This window comes from Leptonychotes weddellii, chromosome 6, assembly GCF_054177405.1.
Source record: "Leptonychotes weddellii isolate Sample4059 chromosome 6, ASM5417740v2, whole genome shotgun sequence".
In the NCBI taxonomy this organism is placed as follows: domain Eukaryota; kingdom Metazoa; phylum Chordata; class Mammalia; order Carnivora; family Phocidae; genus Leptonychotes; species Leptonychotes weddellii.
In genome coordinates, this window is record NC_138374.1 from 53,278,036 (window position 1) to 53,289,790 (window position 11,755).

Below are 11,755 nucleotides of genomic sequence, written 5' to 3' on the forward strand. Positions count from 1 at the left end.
CTTTTTGGAATTGTGGAAGAGAACAGGCAGGGAAGGAGGAAAAAATATGCTATTTGGGGTTCCTACTGTAGGCAGCAGGAACTTAAGGATCTCTGAGAAGGGACGGAATGTCTCCCAGAATTGTCTAACCAGTGGATAGAGACCAGGAATTTTGTCTGGCAGCTCCCATCTCCACTGATTGATAGTTGTTCCCAGTGGTGTTCCCTCTTCAGAACTTCCAGGCTGTCTGTGCTTGGGCTGAGACTCTCACAGAGACTTGGAGCAGACCCTATGAAAGAATAACAAAGAGAAGCATGGAATGCATTCGAGGTGGGATGTCTTGAAAGGATAAGGAACTGTTCCCTTACAGCAACAGCTGAAATCAGAGACTGGTCCAGTGGTTGAGACATCATCTTTTAATCTTTTTGTCTTATTTTGTTCTTTTTACCTGAAATCCTTTCCATTACCTCTACTGTACCTAAGAAATCCTGTTTCAATCCTTACTCTATCACTGTGTTCTAGTCACACTAAATTCATGTGATGTCTTGAGGATCCCTTTATTTATTTATTTATTTGTTTATAGCTTATGATAGTCTTTATTCTACAATGCTATGCTTTCCATTTCCCAACCCCTACTCTTAACAGGTAATTCAGCTTTTAAAATGGAATACATATGTCTCATCTTTACAGAAGGCTTTTTAACCGTAACAATCCAAGTTAATTGTTTCTTATTTATTTATGCTTCTTTTAAGATACTCATCAAACTCTTTTTGCACCTCTCACTCCCTAATATTACCCTGTCTTTGTTATCCTGACATTCCCAGGTTGCTTAGAATGGTGCCTTGCCCTTAGAGAGAAAGCTCAAAGTGCATTTGTTAAACTGAATGAATATACAGCTATAGGAAAGAAGATTAATTTTGCTCATTATATTTGAATTATAGTATGTCAGGTAATTCTGGCCCATTTTCCAACAGAATTTTGAAAGCATTGGCATAAAACTTATTTGTAAACTCATTTTTCAGTCCTTATGTCTTGTCTTACTGAACATAATATCACATGCCCATCGTACACCTTTTCTCATTTACTGTGTTTTGTACTTAGCAACATGTCTTAGTATAAAGTTAAAAAAATGTATTTCTAACGTGGTTTAATTAAAAAAATTAATGTAGCCAAAGCATTTATTTATTTATTTATTTATTTATTTATTTATTTATTTATTTATTAATAGTAAATTAGCTGTACCTCAAGCCTCACCTTTGCAACATGTTTTAGCACTTCTGTATGGAATGAAGGATTGAATGAATAGCAGTGAAAACATAGCTGAAAACCTTGGAAAGAAAAAAAAGAACAGGGGAGTAAATACCATTAAAATAAAGGGAAGACAAATGGTAGTACCACAGAGGGGAAATGCACAGACCAAAGCAAATGTATCCACTGCTGTGAGATTGCTGTAACTATTCAAATATTTACAAACATTGGCACAGTGTGGGACAATACTTACTCTCTATCTCTCTAGATTTTTCTATGTGACAAAGCAAAATGTATTTTTTTAAAAGCACAAGAGAAGAGTCTAACTTTCTGGGTATAGTTGTAGATGGGAACATACATCAAAGTCTTTTACATGAGAAACAATCACTTTTCAAACCTGTGTCTCAATGTGGTTAATACCAAGTCTTGCATCTTCATGTAATAATCAAATTACTAGAAATAGGAGTTTATTCTCACTGTCTCCACCCCCACTCATCTCCCATTCATTCTTCAAACTATTGCAATAGGACTCCGGCTTCTACTTTTCCACTCAGACTTCTCTCACTAAGTTAATCAATGCCTCTTAGTGGTCAAATCCATTAGACAAGTCTTAGTTCATTTTATTTAACTTACCTTTAAAATTAGACTCCGAAACTCATTATCTTTTTGAAATTTCTTTGCTGTCAGTTTCCTGATTTTTCCCTTATTGTAACATTTAATGACTTTCACTTCTCTGTTAGATTGTAGGGACCATGCATTTCCATCTTGCTATATTTTATAATAGCTTGCTCTTGGTAGAAAGGTAAGGAAATGATGTTTAGAAATAATTGTTGAATTGAATGGAATCAAATACACAGAAAAGAAGATTCAACAAGTCCATAATATGGGTACTATAATTGCATCTGGTACATAAGTTCATTTGGAGAGAGCATTGACGTAGATTTATTTGAAAGTTTCTCTTTTAGTTGTTGGTCATTTGCTCTCTTTGTTTTTGACCATCATCTCAGTCTCTTTTTAGATCCTACTCTTCCATCTGCGTGATTCCCATATATGGTAATATTTCCTAAGATTTTATTCTTGGACATCTCCTCACTGTGCATGATCCTATCTGCCTCCTTGGTTTGAATTACCTCCCATATGTATGTTGGCTATTAATTGCATATCTTTAGTGCAGATCTCCTCTTAGCCCTCCTTCTATATATCCTAGTTATAAATGAAAGAAAAAAGAACAAAAGGGAGGGATGATAATTGAAAACTGTTCCCCCTCTGAGATTCCTTCTACTTTTACGTATTTGGAACTAGCATAACTTGTAGTTCCCAGCTCAAGTCCTAACTTGTGATTCGTTGCCTGACTTCTCTGGTTCACTCTTTATGGACATCAAATACATTGTTCATTCACTCAAGGTCTTCCCTTGCCTTGTAACTCCTTAGCACTCTGCACTCTGTCTTAGTAAGTGCTCAGACAATATTAATTAGTTGCTATTAGTGATCTGCCTTTCTGCATGCTAAGCAGATTCTTTCCTTGGGGATCTCCCATAGCCTTTGTGAAATCGTTAGAAGCCAGAAAATTTCACAGTTCTTTTGCCTAAGATGTAACATCTTAGGCAGAGGTATTTTTTTCTCCCAGAAATCTATAATTATTATGGATTTATTATCCTATAAATATTATAGGAAGATGGTGTTTTTTTTTTTTTTAATGCAGCTACAGTAGCATTCTCATGTAATCCAAAACTAGGGTAATTGTCTATTGGTTTTAGAAAATGCTCTAAAACATAATTTTCACAGAAGGCAAATTATAAATTTCTTGTCTGATAGCTACTCATCTCTTTGTTTTATTGTGCAGAGGTTATTAAATTAAATAAGGAGGTTGACTAGAAAATTAGAGAGCCACTCATAGTCATTGACACTGTTGGATGAAACTTTTTAAGATACTGTGATCCTTTAGGACTCAATATTACATAAATACAATGCATTAATTTTCCAATGCAGTGTTAAATTTCAGAAAATATCTGCTGAATAAAGTAATTGCCTGATTGTCATTTATGAGCTTACACATAATCTAATTTAAAATAACTAATTGTAGCAGAATGTTATACTTGTTTAATAATTTAAGGTGTAAGGGCAAGAACAATTAATGCAGATGAAGAAAATTGGACATCAAACTCATTTATTATTCTCCTTGCTCTATTAATCTGTTATCAACTGGCATAATTGGTGATCTAACTTGGTTTAATTACCATGAAGACTACAATTTAGCTAATCAAAATTTATCATCACTTCCTCCAACAAAGTAGAAAACATTTCATAATTTTGTAATTATGAAAATACATGATGTACAATGTTGTTTGTACACATGCATAAACATTACAATAGTACAATTTCTTTGAGGGAAAATGGAGTATTATCACTTATAATCTGACCTCTGGGCTAGATATAATTTAAGAAAAAAATAGTGCATTTTGAGAGCAAGAGAGCTATTGCTCAATGATTATTTTTCCTTGGATATTTTGTTTTAACTTTGTAAGTGACATTCATACACAGTCTTAAATATTAGTTCAGAGATTGTGTAAAAATGTGTAAGATCAATTTTGTAACTACTGAGATTGTAAAAACAGGAAATAACATGAACAATTCTCTGAAAAAAAAAAGTGAATTTTTTTATTTCTCCTCAGCTCCGTAAGGCTATTATAGATCATGTGTCAGACTCCTTTTTGGATACAACAGTCCCACTTTTGGTTCTCATTGAAGCTGCCAAGAATGGCCGAGAAAAGGAAATAAAAGAATATGCTTCAATATTTCGTGAACACACCAGCAGGCTTATAGAGGTAAGCATGCTAGAACTGTAACTACTCTAAATCCAGGAGAATGAAGCTCTCATTCCCCTTTTACAGTTGAATTGTACTCAGATAAAAACTTTTGAAAACTTATTACAAATGAAGCCAAGTTCAGTATTTTTTATGTATATTTTTTAAAAGGTACACACACACACACACACACACAAACTTGTTAAATGCAGATACTTTGTTTTATCTTTACAAAGGTTTTCTTCCTGTTCTAACATGAAAGTATTAAATACTTACCTCATGCCATTTTATTATTTCTCTACCATCTTTTCATGGCTGTATTACTCCGTCAGCCTTTTCAATTATATTCAACCATGTAACGTGACTATAGAAAAAGAATGCCAGATATACAGGGGTAGAAATATCCGGAATAAGTAAGTGGGGGTAGTAGATTGGTCCATGTCCCAGTAGAGGCAAGAGGAGATGATACAACTATAATTTCTTCAGCTTGGAAGCTGGAAGCATGGAAATGCCCCATAATTTGGGGGCAAGGTGGCATATTGCTGAAAGAGCCATAAAATGCTAGACAAATTCTAGGAAACAGATAATAGAACCTATTGTATTATGAGGCTCAGTAAGGCGGCCACAGTATAAGAGAGTCTGAATGGAAGGATTTCTAACACCAGTAAGGTGACAGTACTCACACGGCCAGGAACTGGTAGTGGAAAGGGGAAACTGTGCTTGATTGGATTCATATACCAGAGCTGATCTACTGCTAGGACTCATCAGTATGACTGCACTGTTGTTTATGGCTAGTGTCTGCTCTCATTGGCAGCACCATGCCATACTGATTATTAAATGTTCTGACTGCCACACCTTCATATACTGGCCATGAACTTTGTGGTGAATATGTTTGGGGGCTCAAATTACTTGTAAAATCGTGTGAATCAGAAATAGACACCACCTGAATTAGAATCACAGCATTTTATATAACATCTATTAAAATAGAGGACTTTCCCAATGTCTTTAATGTAGATCCACTGGGAAGGAAGTTTCCAATGTAGCTAGCATTTGCACTATAAACTCTCTGGTTCCTAGTCTTCACACCTAGAAAGTGAAAGGAGTTGATAAATAGATAATTACAGATCATTTCAGCCCTAAAACTGAACTACCTCCAACTCTGAAATCTACTTGGAACTTCCCAAGAACTCTGTGAGACCAGGGTAACTGTTATAATTCCCATTGACCTTAGGTGGAAATAAAGGTACAAACCCAGACCAGACTAATTAGAGCCGAAGCTGATTTCCAGGCTTACAATTTTTAACTAATTCATTCAATTATTTACTATATTTCTCATATTATTTATTCCCTCTTGTATTCATTCCTCAAGTATGTATTCAGTCTTCCCCCAGGAAAATGTTAAAGTAAGAGGCAAAGCAGAAGGAACAAATCATTAAAGGCACCTAAGTGTAGCTCCTGACAATCATAATCATATTTTCTAAAAATATATTCTCTAAGCTGAAGGCACACCAAATTATGAAAACAACTTTTTGGTGAAATATTCTGAAAGTAAAAGTTGATTTCTGCTAAAAAAGTTACATCCCTATTCCTATTTCTTAGTTTAGTGTAGCTGTGAAACATAAAACTCCTAAGGTGCTCAATAAAGAAGGGCTTCTTGATCACAGTTTTTGGGGAAAAATTCTAAAATCTCTTGGAGATTTTACAGTTCTGAGAAATCCATAGATAAGAAGACCTCTTTAATTTAAGTCAGAATTTCCCCAAATCAGTTTACCTAAGGAGCTCTTCCTTCCATGACACTTATTGCTAAAGCTGTGCCTTGAAGGAATGCTTGAGAATGATACCTTAATTTATTGTGAAATGATGGTTTATTATTATGAAGACAGAGCTCTAATAATGTTTTAAAAATTAAAGGATCTTGAAAATTCCATATTTCACATGAACATTGAAAGAATAAAAGATTTTGTAATTTTGAGCTCCTGGGGGACTGAGAATGAGTTTCATTTAATGTTGAAAGTCCCCTTAATACATATAATGAGATTATGCGAGCTTTGGAATCACAGTTCTTATTCTTATTCTTATTCTTCGTATTACTTAGAAACTGGCCTAAGTCATTTTCAGTTCCAGTTAGCTTATGCTACATAACACACCATCTCCAAACGTAGTGGCTTAAAACAACCATTTATTATTCTTTCACTGATTTGTAGGTTGACTGGGCAGATGGGCAACTCTCACTTAGGTTCTCTCATGTGATTACTGTCAAATATTGGCTGGGTATGGAGCCCTCGAAAGGTTTGACTGGGCTTGGCATACAAGATGTCACATTCACATGACTGAAAGTACATGAGAGCTATCAGCTGGGAGCTTAGCCATGGCTCTTCCCTGGAGGACCAATACATGGCCTTTCTATGTGGCTTCAGCTTCTTGCAGAATAGTTGCTGGTTCAGAGATGAGAGATCCCAAAAGCAAGTCAGAGACAGGAAGTAGATACTGATATCCTCTTAAGGCCTGGGCCCAGAAATTGGCAGAATACCACTTCCACTATATATTATTGGAGCCTGCCCAAACAGAAGGGGAGGCAGAGAGGTGTGAGACTTCACCTCTCAATGGAAAGAAGAGCAAAGTATGTGGCCACCTTTATTCTACTATACTTCTCTTCTCAGGACTTCATTTGCTTTATATAAAGTGAAGGTTAACGAGATAATGTCTAAGGTCACTGTCAGTTTCTAAAATTCTATGATAAATACTTTTTACAATTGAGAGACTTCTAATTTTCTTTTTATTTTTTTTAAAGATTTTATTTTATTTATTTGAGAGAGAGAGAGAGAAAGGGGGAGGGGCATAAGCAGACTCCCCGCTGAGCATGGAGCCCAATGCAGGGCTCGATCTCACAACCCTGAGATCATGACCTGAGCCAAAATCAAGAGAACTGACTGAGCCACCCAGGCGCCCCAAGACTCCTAATTTTCTTACAGCTATAGACTTTGGAGAAAATGAAAGTGTTTTTTAAGTATACAGCTTGCCCACTAGGTTGTTTGTATATATATCAAGAAGAAAAAAAAAAAAAAAGAACACTGCATTTATCTTCCAGGAAACGTTCTTTGTGAAAGGAGCTATCTAACCAAGGCAACAGAGAAAATCATCATTACAAACGTTGAGCCAAAAGTGTCTGTGACAGAGTCCAGGGAAATAGGAGAGCTTAAATATATGTTTCAGAAGACATTGTAAGTTTACTTTGTATAGATTGTTTCCAACCCTCCACCTTTGTTTTCCCTACTCCTCCTCCACCCAGACTACTTAGACTCATCTTATTCCCAAATTGGGTAATTTGAGAGCAGGACAGAAAATCTTAGATTCTGAATGACTTCAAGGAAAAGCTATTTTCAACATGTCTGGGTTTTGATACCTCAACTGTGTTTGTCAGAGAAATCTAAAATCAGTGAACTTGTTGCAGTAAGACTTAAATGGAAAGAAAAGTCCATTTTTAAAGAATTCCTATCAGATCTTTGAAGAAAAACTCCATGTTGTTAAAGGAACACTTTAGATAGTGGTTAAAATTGTAACTTTTACCAAAAAAAAAAAAAAGAAAAAAAACCCTGGATTTGAACACAAAGAAAAAATAATTAGGCAACCAAAAGGATTTGGGGTATTGGAGAAAAGAAAGTGGGAATGAGGAGAAGAGTGGCCAATAAATTGGGCCTGAACTTTCCCATCCTCTAGTGGGGTCATGTCTGAGGTCTCCTGTTATATTATCATGTTTGGTATAAAATGATCATGGGTGAAATGATGGTTATAAAACCCTGGGTAGTGTCAATAACTGGAGAACCTAGATCCTTATGGCTAATTTTGTTTAGTTATGCTGAACTAAGTAATTATTATGCAAAGCTTATCCTACTTTGCACATCCAAGTTGCTCTATGTTTTTGGATCCACCAAGCCACAGTAGGGATGAGAAGAAGGAGTCAAAAGGTTGGCATTTTAAAAATCATCTTTACATCGTGATTAGCAATTTAATGACAAATATGCTCATTGAATTATACTCCCCAATATTTGATCTTGCACTGATGGTGAAATAGGGCACCATTAACTCTACTGACTTCTACCAATAATACCTACTAAACAGGAAGTTTAAAATATTGATTTTACCTTAAAATTTAAAGTATTCACTAATTCTAGAGAGTAAGAATTTTATCTGTCATCACATTGAGCCTATTCTGTTAGCCAAGTCTATGCAGCTAGTACTCCATAAATCTGCACTGAATGAAGGAACACATTCATAACACTAACTCACTTTTGTTTCTCTCTAAAAAGTTAACTTCCAATAACTGGACTTGGGACCATGTCTGAGCCCAGTTACTTGGTAGGGTGCCTTCCTATTCTACTGCACATGAATACTTGAAAATAATTCTTCACAATGATATTAGCAAACACCTTTGCCATCAATTATCAAAAGCAAACACTATAAACTCTACTCCAGATCTCCTGAGGGAATATGGAATATGTCACAATTAGATAACATTTTTAAAGAACTTTGCCCACTTCAGAGATAATAGTTTGTAACTTTAATGTGATAATATAATTGTTATTCAGAAGAATGCCATTGCATTCAATACATGCATTGCTTATTACAATGGCTGTTATTTAATATTTCTTTAAAATTAATTTCTAAGAACTCCACTATTATTCTTGAATCATACTACAATTTCTTCTCAGTGATCAGTTCATGCTGAACACTACATAGTTGCTACAAACTAAACAGGTAACATCTCCAGTCTATCCCATGGATTTTACCATGTCAATTATCATTAAATATGACAGTGTTAATGATCTAGGCCTGAAGATTTTCTGTGAATTAGAGAAGTTTCTCCATGTGAAAAGCTAGCTTTGTCAGTGCTTTGACTTATTCATCAAAAATTCATCTGTCTTGATGCACCTTATTTTAGTAAGTTTTATGGGAGCCTTTCATCAAAAAGGAAAAAGTGGGTGGACATTTAATTATAATACTTTCCTCCAACCTACAAAGCTGATTGTTCCCACTCACAAAATGGCGAGCCAGATTTAGCAAAGCCCCAGTGCCAAGAGAGAAGGCTGTAGAGGGGACTCTTGCTGTTTGCAAGAAGTGCTTAGATCTCTCAGCTCTACTTCTATCTTTGCTTTTTGACAGAATCCTGTTCGAATGTCACACATTGCTTTAATTGATCATCTGTTATCAAATAAGAATATGCTCAGTTACAAATAAATAAAGCTTTTAGAGTCCCATCTCGTTCTTCCTCCTCCCCCCAAAAAAGAAAAAAAATTGAAAAAATAAAGAGAACAAACCCATACTTATACTTGTGCACAAACCAACAACTGTTCTCAGTGAGCATCTTGGCAGCTCTCCTCTTTTGTTGGGGAAGGGATGTTATAGCTAAGTCAGGAATGCTTTTGCTTATATAGAGCACAGGTGTGACTGCCCACTCTCTGGATTAGAAACTGTTCAACATCTTAATCCTCTTTCAGCTAAAGCTCATGATGACCATGATCCTTAAAAACCTAACCTGAATATACAGTGAGTGACCTTTCCATGTCGGAGAGGTTTCTTTATAAATTTCCCATTCATGGTGTTTGGAATGCAGGGAAATGGGGAGTAATACAATTATAGAAAAGTCAGAGCCTCTCCATAGTCAGATGTAGGTATTTTTGAATGAGATATTAGTGTTTTGGAATTAAGAGGAGGGAGAAAACTATATGAGATTAGAGTAGTTTGGGAATTTAGTAGGAAGTAAACAATATAAGTAATATTTACATCAAAACTTGATGACTAGGCAGGAGTTGGATTTGAAAAAACTAGAACTCCAACTTGAGATACAAGTGTGACTAAAGTCACAATGCTCATTCCTATGTTCCAGGAATGTATTAGAAATGAAATCTAGATCATTAAGTTGGCCGAAGCATGAAGTGTGATAAAGGCAATTGATCAATACCCTTGAATATTTGATTGCCAGGGTGAGTAGGTTAGATTTCATCTTAAGAACTGGATGATCCAGTAATGTATTTGGAAAGCTGCAGTTGCTTCTCACCACAGAAGGGACTCAAGGGAAGCCATATTTTAGGAGAGTTTGTGTATGGATTATTTCATATCTGGATATAAAAATTTTCTGACTCCCAATAATTGATTAGAATCTCATGAATATAAACTGGCATTTAAAAAGACTGCATTTAAAGCTTAATTCAATCTTATACATTAAAGAGAGATAAAACTAGATTTAATCATGAACTTGGAACATAAAAGCAAGTGACTCAAGACTTAATGGCATTAGATTGATGCTATCCAATAGAAATAGAAAGCAGAATACAAATATAATTTAAAATTTTCTAGTAGTCACAGTAAAAAAAAAAGTAAAAATAAACAGGTGAAACCAATTTTAATAATATGTTTTATTTAAACCAATATACCCCAAAATTTATCATTTCAATATGTAATAAATATAAAAACTTTACTGAGGTATCTTATTTTTTTTGTACTAAGTCTTGGAAACCTGGTGTATATTTTACATATGCAGCCTATATGAATCTAGACTATCCATATTTTTAGTGTACAATAGCCATACATGGCTCGTGGCTATGTCTTAGATAGATGATTTGCAAGTTGAAGACAGAAGTATATTCATTCATTCATTCATTCATTCAACAAATATGTCTTTTTTATTGTTATGTTAATCACCATACATTACATCATTAGTTTTTGATGTAGTGTTCCATGATTCATTGTTTGTGCATGCTCCATGCAGAACGTGCCCTCTTTAATACCCATCACCAGGCTAACCCATCCCCCCACCACCCTCCCCTCTAGAACCCTCAGTTTGTTTTTCAGAGTCCATTGTCTCTCATGGTTCGTCTCCCCCTCCGATTTCCACCCCCCTTCATTCTTTCCCTCCTGCTATCTTCTCCTTTTTTTTTTAACATATGATGTATTATTTGTTTCAGAGGTACAGGTCTGTGATTCAACAGTCTTACACAATTCACAGCACTCACCATAGCACACACCCTCCCCAATGTCTATCACCCAGCAACCCCATCCCTCCCACCCCCACCACTCCAGCAACCCTCAGTTTCTTTCCTGAGATTAAGAATTCCTCATATCAGTGAGATTGTATGATATGTCTTTCTCTGACTGACATATTTCACTCAGCATAATACCCTCCAGTTCTATCCATGTCGTTGCAAAAGGCAAGATTCATTCCTTTTGATGGCGGCATAATATTCCATTGTATATATATACCACATCTTCTTTATCCATTCATCTGTCGAAGGACATCTTGGCTCTTTCCACAGTTTGGCTATTGTGGACACTGCTGCTATAAACATCAGGGTGCACATACACCTTCAGATCCCTACATTTGTATCTTTGGGGTAAATACCCAGTAGTGCAATTGCTGGATCATATGGTAGCTCTGTTTTAAACTTTTTGAGGAACCTCCATACTGTTTTCCAGAGTGGTTGCACCAGCTTGCATTCCCACCAACGGTGTAGGAGAGTTCCCCTTTCTCCGCATCCCCGCCAACATCTGTCATTTCCTGACTTGTTAATTTTAGCCATTCTGACTGATGTGAGGTGGTATCTCACTGAGGTTTTGATTTGGATTTCCCTGATGCCGAACGATGTTGAGCACTTTTTCATGTGTCTGTTGGCCGTTTGGATGTCTTCTTTGGAAAAATGTCTGTTCATGTCTTCTGCCCATTTCTTGAT

The 11,755-nt window shown here is 35.7% G+C and overlaps 1 protein-coding gene across 2 annotated transcripts in view; it reads left to right on the forward strand.

Annotated features, from left to right (window-relative positions):
• CTNNA3 (catenin alpha 3) overlaps positions 1–11,755 on the forward strand; it is a 1,573,809-nt gene that overhangs the window by 803,674 nt on the left and 758,380 nt on the right. For both annotated transcript variants that reach the window (XM_081824173.1, XM_081824174.1), the window contains one exon: positions 3,900–4,052. In XM_081824173.1, coding sequence (XP_081680299.1) covers positions 3,900–4,052 — 153 coding nt within the window. The remainder of the gene's footprint in view (positions 1–3,899; positions 4,053–11,755) is intronic.